The 13,017-nt window shown below is 38.5% G+C and overlaps 1 protein-coding gene across 6 annotated transcripts in view; it reads left to right on the forward strand.

The window, feature by feature from the left end:
* The window catches only part of FBXL4 (F-box and leucine rich repeat protein 4), a 57,149-nt gene extending 44,434 nt beyond the window's left edge, over positions 1-12,715 (forward strand). For all 6 annotated transcript variants that reach the window (XM_033055880.1, XM_033055877.1, XM_033055882.1 and 3 more), the window contains exons 8-9: positions 467-779; positions 8,514-12,715. In XM_033055880.1, the coding sequence (XP_032911771.1) occupies positions 467-779; positions 8,514-8,677 (477 nt within the window). In that variant the 3' untranslated portion in view covers positions 8,678-12,715. The remainder of the gene's footprint in view (positions 1-466; positions 780-8,513) is intronic.
* Positions 12,716-13,017: the final 302 nt, after the last annotated feature.

Below are 13,017 nucleotides of genomic sequence, written 5' to 3' on the forward strand. Positions count from 1 at the left end.
CTTTTTCTAGGGTTTTGGGCATTCTCTATATACATAATCACTTAATAAGTAATTAATAAGATTTTCATAAGGAGATGCAGCAACAGATCAACTTGAAATGGAAATAAGTACAGTCTTCAATCATTCTTCAGTAGTTGCACTTTCTGTGGTCCTAAAAGCTGCTGTAATCCTCTTTTAAGGGGGAAACATCTGTGAAAAAAAAATGTATCTTCAAAGAGACAACTTTTGATGCAGTTTGATCTTCAGTATTAAGTGAATTTAAAAACAGCTGTGTCCGGGGTTTATAGGAAATTAGTTTTATTTTTGTCTTTTTTAAAATTAGATCTCACTGTACCATGCAATGAACAATATAGAAATGACAAATTCTTAAGACAGATGTGTTATGTGTGTTAGGAAGCAAAACTTGAAACACCTCTGTATATCTGGAACAATGCTGCACATGACCGAGTGTCTGCTTTCCTTGCAGATTGAAGACTATGACCTTATAGCAAGCATGATGGGAGCAAAATGCAAGAAGCTTCGCAGTCTGGATTTGTGGAGATGTAAAAACATAACTGAAAATGGGATTGCGGAGCTGGCTTCGGGCTGCCAGCTTTTGGAAGAACTTGACCTTGGTTGGTGTCCTACGCTGCAGAGCAGCACAGGCTGCTTCACAAACCTTGCTCGCAAACTCCCGAATTTGCAGAAGCTCTTCCTTACGGCCAACAGGTCTGTGTGTGACACAGACATCGAGGAGCTTGCTGCCAACTGTACGCACTTACGGCAGCTGGATATATTGGGTAAGAGAATGTGGGGATGTTGGTGTTCGTTTCAAGTGTCTCAAAAGCCTTTCAGTTAAAAAGGAGTCCTAAGACAAAACTGTCTTCTAGACATGTTTTTTTAAATAATTATTTCTTAAAATTATGGTTTAGCACATGAAGAAAAAAGGGACATTTTACTCACTGCATTAATTCTGTCTGATTTCAGTAGATTTTTACCAACTGTGTAGTTTGCTGAGTATTAATTGCTTAAACTGGAATTTAAGTGCAAGATTTTTTCCACTAACTTTTATTTTCATGACCATCAGGATTTTTTACTGAAGCCTTTCTCTTTTGATTATCAGATCCAGTTTCTTATCATTCTTTCTGGGTTTTTTTTGTGTTTTTATTTCTGTGAAGTGTGATGAAGTAGATTTATAGCATGGGTCTGTGATCAATAAACAGATTCTGCTTTTGTGCGATAAATATTTGTTATATATTATATAATATATATTGTATACTATGCAATACTGAATTTCTTCATCGCTTTTATCAGTAAATGAATTTGAGATGAAAGGGTGATTAAAAGCAAAACCTAAATAGACTTTCTAGTAAGGTGGGAAGGAAGTGACGAAGGTCAAAAAGCATAGCAAATCTGAAATTTCTAATCCTCTGCAGCTTCCATAGTTGAAAATATTTTTAGAGATCTAAAGTAAATATACTTTGAACTCTTGAGTAAGGACTTTGAGAAGTGTAGTTTTGTGTGAGGCTGAATTTATTCTTTTATGGTGGCATATGAGGTTTTCTTTTTATAATAATGTAGGACAGCAGGGATGTTTGTGACATCAGTGTGGGAGAAAATTCTTCATGGTTTACCAGCTTAGTTTCACAGGTTAGTTGAAAAACGAAGATTTAAACGAAAGAGGATAAAGTAGTTACTCTGTGTACTTCTGGTGTCTAATAATTGTAATGAAAATACTACATTTAGGTTGAAAGGGCTACTGCAAAGAACTGTGAGCCATCAATGTGAATAATGTTCCCAGCAAGTTTAAGGATTTATTCTTATCAGCATTTATAATTTCAAAGTGTTTACCGTGTGGCTTCAGATGGGCACTCCAGTACACTCTTCTGTAATGATTAAGAGTTTTACTTACTTCTGACTGAGAGGGCTGCCTTCTGACCAACATGGGAAAGACATATGAGCAGAAAAAACCTCAACACCTAGTACAAGTTGTAGATACATTCTGTTTATGCCTCCCAGGGGTGCTGTGTTTTGTGTGTCTTCAAGAGAATTTGCTTTGTAGCTAAATTACCAGGGGCATACTGCCCTGTTCAGACACAGAAAGTTTCCAAATGATGTAGGAATTTATCAGAAACACTTACATGCCCCTGAGCACCCACCTCCATGTGTTTCTGTTACAATGGCCTTATGTCACACAGAGTGGTCAGACCTGGTTACTGCACCAGAGGCTCCCCAAAGAATGGTTTGGCTGTATTAAACTTGTGGTAGTCTGTTACTTCTGTTACCTCTCTGATAGCGGTGAAGGCTTGCTGCCACATTTCTTTAATGTTTGAATTCAGATTTTAATTCACATTTCACATCTTAATGATTTTTTTTTTAATAACATGAAAGTGGAAAAGGAGTGTATTCTGCTCCCTGTGTGCTTACCAATATTCCTGAGTCAGGTGGATTTGTAGTCAAACTTTTCCAGTGAGACTGCATGTTGTGTTTGCATGAATCCCCTCTAGGGATATCCAGTTGAATTACCTGCAAAATGAATAATCTGCAAAAAATTATTTCTCTCCTCTTTCAGAGAAATACTTGGTAGGGTGAAAAAAATGTTGTCTTCCCCTGCAAACAGTCATTACAAGGTGATACTATATACTTGAGGGTCTTACCCTGCTTTTTTGGCAACAGTGAGGAAACTGTTAATTCTTTTTTGTTTGAATATAGTAACCACTACAGTCTGTGGTTACAACAAAGAGCTGTCAAGTAGAACTGCATGGTGTCATCTGGAGGCAGAGTTGCCAGGTGTTGCCAGTGCAGAAGTCTCTGTTGTCTGAACTAAAGAGTGAGTCTCTCACTGTGCGAGAGTACCAAGTCATAAATCTCTGAAGGTGCTCTTACTTTGGGCTTGTGATACAGGGCCATGCTGTTACTTTAAGCTGCATAAATGCATAGTATGTTTTTTTCCTTCACTAGAAATGTGACAACAGGTCTGAAGCTGTAAGAGGTCAGAGCTCAGCTTTGCAAGAGTAACCTTGAACAGTGGGTCTTCTCTGTGATGTGAACGAATGAAAGGTGCTCTCATTATATCCTTTGTCATCTCCCAAGCAAAGAAATGTCTGGCTTGTGTATGCATTGTGAAGGGTGTAGAGGCATTGCTGCTAGGTTAGCACTGTGTGATGTAAGGGAACTTCTTTTGCTTCAACAAAGCTATCTAAAAGCGAGGTTTTTTGCTGTATACAAGCACTTATCTAAGTAAGGGTCAGAATGTCTTCCCTTCACTACAGTCACTAACATTGAAGATACTATACTGGTGTCTCTCTGCAGTTGTTAGAACTTATAAACTTGTCAGAGAAAACTTCTTGTTTCAGTTATAGGTTATTTATCATCACAATAACTTCAGGGGTGGAGGAGTCTAAGCCTCTGAAAGAAATCTTGTTGAACTGTAAGGGGTGAAAAATGCATGTTATATAGAGCCTGGATGCTGTTTTAAGGTGATAGGTCCTGAGGCTTGCTACCAATCTGTTCTTTACCATAATTGTTTGCCAATTTCCTTGTTATAGATTCAGAGGACTCTGTAGAAGATGAAAAGTGCTGTTTTTCAAGGACTCTGTATACTTACTGGCCCATCTAAAGCATTGTTGGATGTCAGGCTGTGTTTGTGCTGTGTAAAACATAGAAAGTAACTTTCTGTTAAAAAAATCATGGACTGGTCCATATCTGCTGTATCATAAGTTTGGAAGAGGAAGCGTGGTGTGTGTCACTGAATGCATGAGGATGTGCTTCTCTCGAGCTTTTAGTTCTGAGCTTTCTTTTACCCACCGCATCCTGAACTGCCTGCTTACAAGTATCATTTCCTTCTCAGCCCACATCTTTTGCACTGACTGACATGGCATGTTTCCACCCTCTGTCAGAATGATCCAGCTATGATCATCTGACAGTTCTGTAGTGACGCAGTGCATCAGCCAGTGCTATCAAAAGTTAAGTGGACACCTCTAGACCACTAGTTAAAAAACTAGTCTTCATACTGTGATCAGCATTGAGCAATGTGACAAGTCAGATGGCAACCTGAATTTACAGTGCCAAAAGCTTTTCTTGCACGTCACATCAACTGCCTAGTTCTCTTGCTATGGGGTTCTCAGCTGCTGTCAAGGGTGAAGAGTAAATCGTATTAACCTCTCTCCCCAAAAGTTTCAACTGCTTCTGTCCTGCACAAAAAGAGTAATGAAAAGTAGACACCCTCGTTACCACAAAATTCATGTATTCCTATCTACGTTCCAACACCTCCCACACCTTCCTGAGCAACAGAAAACCCAACTGCCCCCTTGCCAGCTGTCAAAGTTTTCAGCTTTATCTTGAGAACATCAACACGTAGTTAGTCAATTCAAACATGAAAATGTGTAGCACATTAAAATTTTGAATTTGAGTTCTGTGCAATAGATTGAATAAAAGACCAGTTTGGCTGGTCTAGGGGAAGAAAGCAAAGAAAAGAAAGAATATTTGAGGGAATAGTATTAGTTATTTTCAAGGTTGGTGCTCTGAAATATTATTTGGTGTGTAGTAGTGTTGCTTGCCCTAGAAATTTGGGTTCTGCAGTTTTTGTAGCTGTCCTGCACAAGTCTCCTAAACAGCTATGGAATTTAAAGATTTGGATGTATGATGGATATAAATTAAATTATTTACAGCTAATAAACCTAAATGTTCTAGGAAAGAGATCATTATTCAGAGGTGCCTTTTACAAGGATGATACCAGAGAATTAACTGAACAACAAATTAAATAGCAGATTTTAATGTTTTGGTTATGTATGTATTCTGAGAAATGGCTGATTAGTCCATGAGGAGAAGTTGTAGTAAATAATAAAGGTCCAAAAACCTCCAAACTCTAGAAGAAAAATGCACTATAGAAGTAATTAACTAGCAGGCTATATTGTCAGTCTTTCAAAAGCAAAGGAAAATATGTTGTATTAAAATTCTGAAATGCTTTTGAATGGGCTTTTAAGATACATACATCACTACCTCTGCATTGTATAAATAAAAGTAAGACTACAGATGATGTTCATTTATCCTGTGGTGTGAATAACCAAACCCCAACTGGATTGCTTTTAGAAAACGGTATTTCCTAGCATAAAGTTTTAAGTCTGAGGAGGAAAAAAACTCATGTGCAATAAAACATGCAATTTAGGATGACCTACTTAGTTGCAAATCTATTAAAAGTCTTGGATGAAATGGTAGGAGAACTATCAAAGTTCAGGTAGGAAGGAATGAAGAACATCCTACACAAAAAAAATCTGTGGCTAGGCATCTAAGTCTAGAATTTTTGTAGAAACACACGTTTGGATCATGAAGCATAAAAGCTGTGATGCATAAATGAGGCTGGGTTTAGATGAAGGTGCTGATGTAGTAGCAATTTTAAGGCTTGGAGGAAAAAAAGATTTGTAGCATAATGTGTTGTTCCTAGAGTTGCATTTGGAATGGTGGAACAAGTCCTTATGGTAGAACAGTGATACTGTAAAGTTCATGATCAAATTAAGTGAGTGAATAAAACATGTTACAGAATTTCTATGTAAAGCCTTAGGGACTGTTGCATGAACCACCAGACAGTTCTGATGGGGGTGATTGTATAATTGTAAGGGAGTTAAAAATCACAGTGATAATGCAGCACTTCTCTCTGTAGAGGAGATAAAATTTGGGGGCATGATAGCAAAGACTGTCCTTGGGTGATGTTCAATTATGTCTCAAAGCAACTAATCTGAGAGCCTAACATAGGATAATCAAAGACCACATTTAAATATCCCCTTGCTTATGCAGAAGAGTACTGGAGATTACTGAAACCATCTGGAGTCTTTCTGAGGTTGAATCCTGTTCAGAGAATGAAAATAGGAAGATGAACTCTAGAAAGTGAAACAGAATCACAGTAAGACAGTATTAAGTATTAAGGAACCACTGGCTAGAGGTGAATGATACTGTATTTCTGATGTGTTAGGAGTGACTGAGCTCAGTAGATAGTACAGATGTGAAGGCTCACCCCAATACAAGGCTTTTGCAGGAGAGCTGTTGTGTGTCCATTTGTGTTCGTGGCAGAGGGGATCAAGCAGGCTGCTACATCAGAGCCATTCTTTCCAGGAGATTAGCCTGGAAAGCTGCCTTAAATTGGAATGCCAATACAGAAAGCTTTTGAACAAATCAATACATTGAACAATAATAAATTGTTAGACTAAATGCTATTATGCAGTGGTTCTAAATGAGCTCAAGTACAGGGCTCTGGAAATCTTATTTCTGGTGTGTGATCTGTCTCTTTAATCAGCCTCGGTGCTAGAGTAATGCAGGGTTACAAACATGGCACAACCTTCTGTAAAGGGCTTGGGTTAGGAGCTACAAAACAGTAAGATCATCTTTTGCTCTGTGTGAACAAGTGGCAGCCATGAGAAAGTCAGACAGTGGACATTCAGAGGACATTACCATGTTTTGAAGAAGAGCTGCATCCCAGCAAGGATAGTATTAGCTTTGCCTCTCCGGTCCTTCAGAATTCCTTAGAGTTCTTGGTGATTGTGAGCACTACTCCAATCCATAGAAGATTGGATTTTCAAAAGCTTTAGCCAAAGTAGTGCTGCTTTTGTAACTTAGGTCCTCTCCTAGATTATGAGTATTTCTGAGACAACAGAGGACAAGAGAGTATCATCTCTTTTCAGAGTGAAATTATGTAACTACTGTGGTCACCAAGGGTCTGTTCTGATCTGCGTGTAAGTAATCCTGTCAGAGGGGTGAATAATGCCAGATGGTAACACACAGGTATTCAGGGCAGAAAAATCTTAAACTGAAGAATTAAACACTCAAAAATGGCAGAATGATCTTGTGATACTTACTAAGCAGGTGATAAAGCAGGAAGAAAACATTGAATTGAGTGCAAAGTAGTTGTAAATAGGGGCCTGGATTTCCATTAGTTACTGTTTTGTAGGAAAGAGATCCTGTGGACAATTTTTGGAAAACATCAGCTCATTGCCCAGCATCATTCTAATGGGAATAGAGAAAATTAGGGTTTCTTAGACAAGAAATGGAGAAAGCACCATAAGACATTATAAAATTACTGACTGTGTTCAGTGCACTGTATTGTTCTGGTCATCCAGTTTCAAAAGTACTAAATTAGTGCAGAAACAACCCAACAGGGGTCGTTTTCAGATGCAAGGGAGTGTGTAAAACAGATGGCCTGGGGGAAGCAGAAGAGATGTGGATGGGAGTATGAATGATTTAGAAATAGTGAACTAGGAATGATCTCACTGCTTCTTTCATTGCACCTTAATTATTGCAATTAATAGGCTGGATGTTTTTGTTTGTTTTTTTCTCTCTTTTTTTTTTTGACATTGTGTAGTTGAACTGTGGAACATGTGAAGGAGCTGTTGGTATGAAGAAATTCAGAAAAGTAGTTGAATTCATGAAAGATAACTTTAGAAACCCTAAAATTCTAATTTTTGGGAATTGAGAAGATTCACCAGCAAAAAACTACTTTAAAAATCAGTTTCTTTTTTTGCAGAGGAGATAAGGAGTGTAGGGAACATAACTGGCCCTGGCCTTAGACAAAATCCTGAACTAGATGTAGGGTTGGATATCTAGACTCTCTAGGGGGAAAGCTTGATGAGCAGTTTAGCCCACTGTAGACACCCAGGTTCAGTTCACTTGCTCAGAGTAACCTGCCAGGCTTCCAGCCTTTCCTGTAGGCATGAATCTCCTCTGGGTCCAGTGTCCTGTCTGCCAGCTGTGTGGGGATGTCCTACACGGTGTAAGGTCCCCAAGGGGCACTGAGTACTTCAGACAACTGGCTCACACCCCAGTGCCCAGTCAGATGAATCATGTGCTAAGCACCATGGACTGGACTGTCTGGAGTCCATCAGCTGTAATGGGTGTGTGGATTTGTGCTTATAAACATAGATTTATTTGGTTTCTGACTGAATCCTGTGCTTGATTTGACCCTGTGTGACACTTGGGAGTTCAGTCACTGTGGCTTTGGTTTTAGCAGGGTTTAACTAGTGTGTTTTATACATACATGTATGTATGATCAGCAGTCTCTTGAACAGCTGCCCCTACACGTGTGTAATACCCACACTTGCTCTAGAGCCCTGGGAGCCTTGCTGATGCCTTTGGAATTGAAGTATGCCCCGATCGCTTGTCTGCTGTGCTCATGGTCTGTGTGCTCAACAAGAGAGCCCTGAGAGCATGACTGTAGTATTCCATGCTGCTGCCTAAGCCCAGCATCTGGTCCCTAGGAAGTCTTGTGGCTCTGGGTACCTGGCTTGTGTAATAGGAGATCCCCCTCAAAGTTGTAAAGTTGCCCCCAATAGGAAACAATGGTGACTTAAGCAGTTAAGAAAATACACTAGGCTTTTTAAAGGTAAAAGTTCCACATTGGTCTCTGAGAAGCTTTTAATTGAAAAACTAATTTAACTAATCTAGATAAAAGTTGTGTTGTAGTAGCATTTTTTCATGACACAGTATTAACAGCTTAAAATCCTTCATTATTCTTGGTAACTTTACAATTCTGTTTTGTTTTTGAACAGGAACGAGGATGGTGAGCCCTGCATCTCTAAGAAAATTGCTGGAGTCTTGTAAAGATCTTTCTTTACTTGATGTGTCCTTCTGTTCACAGATCGATAATAGAGTTGTGCTAGAACTGAATGCCAACTTTCCTAATGTGTTCATAAAAAAGAGTTTCACCCAGTGACTCCATACATATGCTGCTGTGGGACTCGTTTGGCAGAGTTGTTTTCCTGTAAATTTGTGCTGATTTTTTTTTAAGGAAAATATAAATCCTCTGTAAAAAGTGGAAACTATTAATTATCTACACAAATGGGTAAAACACATTTAAATATATTATGTTTCTAAAAGTTGATATTGTACCTAAGAATTATTTTATTCTGTTAATTGGTGGCACTGCATGTTTTTAAATACTAGCCATATGTCTGGCTTTAATGAGAAGCAAATGAATGTCTTCTTAAATGTCCCTTCACAGGGTGTTATACACAATACACTATGTTAATATCCAGGTGAAAGCAGAAGTTCAATATTTATCAGTAAAGAAAATATGGGTGCTTCCTTCTCATGTGTTTGTGTGTGTATATATAAATGTATACATATGTATTTGTATATACATACACAGATATTGTAGCATTCTAGTTTGGCCTGCAGCATAAGATTTCATGATCTGGCCTATTATTAGTTAAAACCAGTTTAACTGTATATAAGAAGAGATAGAAAAGGCACTTTGTCTTCCTCAAGTTTTGGCAGTGAATTGTATCTGATACAGTTTTCTCCCTTCCTTCACCTGAAATAAATGTAGTGATGTTTCACAGTACAACCTAAGCAGCACAACAAATAAATGCAAGAACCTGGACCACCTGAACTTAAAGCAGAAGTGAAAGATAAAATTAATAACTGCTTCTTGGTATTGAGATACAAAGTTTAAGCCAGCTACTAAATATTACAACTGGTAATGCATAGAAAACTCTAGACTAGTTTTCTTTTTCAAATTTCTGTCATGGTCAAGACTTGATTTGTGATACATCTGGTTATTGTGCAGAGTACCGTGAAAACTAGAACTTAAGGTATTGCATTAGCAACTGTTCTTTCTCTGGCATCAAATCTACTGTCAAGTATAAAAACAAGCACCTTTGTTCAGTAAAACAGCAAATATAATGGGTTTGAAACAAGGGCAATATGATTTGATGATTTTATGATCACCAAACCTTAGAACTGGGTTTGTTTTATTTGGGTTTTTGTTTTGTTTAGTTTGTCCAAGAGTAACTCAAAGTACTATTGCACTCTCTCTTTAAGACTGCTTAACCTCTGGAGAAGGAAAACTGTGTTGATGGACAATTTCTGGAAGTTCTTTTCTTTTGCACTTTCTTGGATGAAGCTTTTCTCTTTTTTTTATTTTTACCCTTGAATACCACTGCTAGAGTATGTTGCCATGTACAGCTTTGGTTTCAAATTTTACCTTTTTGAGACATTGTTGATATATGGACATTGTTGCATATAGACCATGAAATACACACTGTCTTTTGATACTGGTTCTGTTATTCTTATATTGATGGCACTTATTACCGACTGGAATAAGAAGAAAAATACTTTGTCTGAGAGAAGTACAGTATTGTACTGAAGATCAGTGACAAAGAACACTTCAGTTCATGCAGTAAATAACCAACTGCTACTAGAGGACTGCTGCAATTTGCTAAAAATCTGACAATCTCTGTGACTCCTGAATGACTGCTTTGAACTCTTTGTGCTGGTGCCAATACTTTATAAACCATGTCATGAAACAGATACAGAACATTTATTTGATTATATTGAAAGACCTAGTTCTTCAGATTTTTAAATTTTGCTGAATCTCTGGGGAATTTCAGATCCAAAGAAGGGCATGCACAGTTGGCTTTTTGATATTTTTTCCTCCACACAGATGGCACTATGGGATTTCCAACTAGTTTATGCTATTCCATTTTTTTCTTCTTTAGAAATTTGGGCATTGTCAGAGAACTTTAAATTGATTTACTATTTTTTTCCACACTGAAAGATGTCAGCTTTGGTATGATTCTCTGGGAGACCTCATTTCTCTCAATCATGTCTGGGTTAATTTGTTTTTCTGTGAACTTTTAACTTTTTTTAGTCTGTATTTTTCATTGTAATTGAGGATTTAACATTATTATTTTAGTTACAGGAGAACACAGGTACAGATAATGGGAGTTTACAAAGAACAGAGTTTCAAAACAAATATTTTTGTTGTAAAATTTCACTTCTCAGGGGTTGTTCTGTGTTTATCTCCTTTTTTTCCTCTAGAGAGCTGTTTTGTTTGTTTTTCACTGTAAATAGAATGGGATGTGGATGAAGTGATAGCCGTTGTGCCTTCAAACTGGTAAACTTGGTAGATAACACAGTTTAACTTCTCATCAGTGAATCAAATAAGTGTTTTTGTGATCATGTACGTGTAAAGAATTTCATTCTCTGTTGCTTTTTAGGTAGCTTAAAAAAGGTTTAAATCGAAATTTTGTTAACACTGAAGGATTTTTTCTTTCTTATATTGCATCTTGTGTTTGAAATTGTTGGCTTTTTTTAGGAATTCTCTATTGTCACTTGGAAGATAAATTGAAGACTTTTTATTTGGATTGTTTAAAACATAGCTATTGCCAACATACAATTAATTCAAAGAGCAGAGAAATGATTGGGAATTACTTCTATCTATAGCTGCAGATTTCAACCTTCAGTCAGAGAGTAAGAAGCTCTTTTAGCTATGGCCTTATAAGTCCAAGAAGTCTTCCAGTAAAACAAAGTTAGACCAGACTTGACATTTGTAATACTTGTAGGATAAAGAAAACAACCTGCTTTTAGACCTTCCTTACATGTCACAAAGAAGCAAGAATAGCTCGCTGTGTCTTTAGTTCTGCTATCTTGCACTTGTGTGTCTATTTATTTATACATATGTATGCATAAATTATATATACACAGATATTTGTGTGTATATATGGATTTTATGTGTGTACATACATAAACATATATGTATAAATCTCAAAGTTTTTCATGCAGAAGTTACTTTTGTAAAGTTAAGGTAATAGCAAAAGATGTTTCACCTGGAGACTGAGTTCATCTCCACCCATGCATCAGGAAAAGCCTGGACAGATGTGCTGGATTTCCAGTGTTGCTTTGCCAAAGTGCCTTTTTGGTTTGTTTGCTCATGAGAGGTGTTACAGGGTAGGAAGAGTGAATGCAAAGTCCGATAATTACAGTGGACTGTCTCCTTGTGAAGCAGTCATATAGAGGGAAACTTAAATACCATTTAACCCAAAATTAATTATGCCAATTCCTCCACTGGAGGAATTTATTACTCTTGAATTGGGTCATCTCCATCACTAGACTGTCCCTCAGTCATGTTGTCTAAATTCTGCTGTTATGGATATTCCTTTGTTTACTCCTCTGATTTGATTATCTGTCTTTCCGAAGCTTTGTAAAAGATGTGCTTTGGCAACAAATGTTAAAAAAACATGACTAACATGTCCAAAAAAAGGGGTTTGCTCTGAACTGTTTTTGTTTTTAAACTGAAGGGGGGCTTCCATACCCTCTGTATGAAATTGATGTGGGATGGCCTGTAGGTAGAGGTGTCATTCCTTGTGTAATTTCAAAAACTAGTATGATAAATTTACCCTTTAAAGCATCTTCTTAACTCTTCAAAGCTTTAATTCAGTAGTATATTGGTTGTATTCATAATTTTGAGCTGTTGGGCTACATAGCTCTGTGAAATGTATGGGGTTTCTGTTCTTAAAATTACAGTAATTTCACGACTGTAAGGTGCACTGGACTATAAGGCGCACCCCCCGGGGGTTGGCAAAACTCGCAACTTTGTAGCTCAGATAAGGCGCACCGGACTATAGGGCGCACCTGTTTTTTTTGCAGCAAGGCTCCGCCCCCAGCTCCCTCTGCGCGGTTGCTGGACGCGGCCCCGCCTCAACCCGACAGCCATTGGCCCCTCCATGCCGCCTCCATCCAACAGGGGCGGTGCCGCGGGCCCCCAGGCCTGCCTGTATCCGGCGGGGCCGGGGCATGGCCACTGCCCCTCCGTGCCACCTCCACGGGGCCGGGGGGTGCCTCTGGAGGGGCGGCTCCGCCTCCACGGGGCCGAGGCATGCCTGCTGCCACTCCACCCTGCCTCCACCTGGCAGCCATGGCCCTGCCAGCTCCCCCCATGGCTCACAGCTCTCACTTCCGGGTAGGCAAATTTTTTGAACTTTGTCCATCAGATAAGGCACACTGGACTATAAGGCGCACTTCTGGGTTTGGGGGAAAATTTTAGTCAAAAGAGTGCGCCTTATAGTCGTGAAATTACTGTACACACCTGATAAGTCCATTAGTGAGCATGACTTACATAGAACAGTTTTGCATGGGAGTTTGGACCTTATAGTTCCCCATGTACTTGGAGGTCCAAGTTTCAGACGAAAAAACAACAAAACCTACTAAAACCTTTGTATTTCCTTAGAGCTGTTATGCTAAGTTTTCCAGATAGAAGATGTCCAGTAGTCA

Source organism: Catharus ustulatus, chromosome 3 (genome assembly GCF_009819885.2).
Source record: "Catharus ustulatus isolate bCatUst1 chromosome 3, bCatUst1.pri.v2, whole genome shotgun sequence".
In the NCBI taxonomy this organism is placed as follows: domain Eukaryota; kingdom Metazoa; phylum Chordata; class Aves; order Passeriformes; family Turdidae; genus Catharus; species Catharus ustulatus.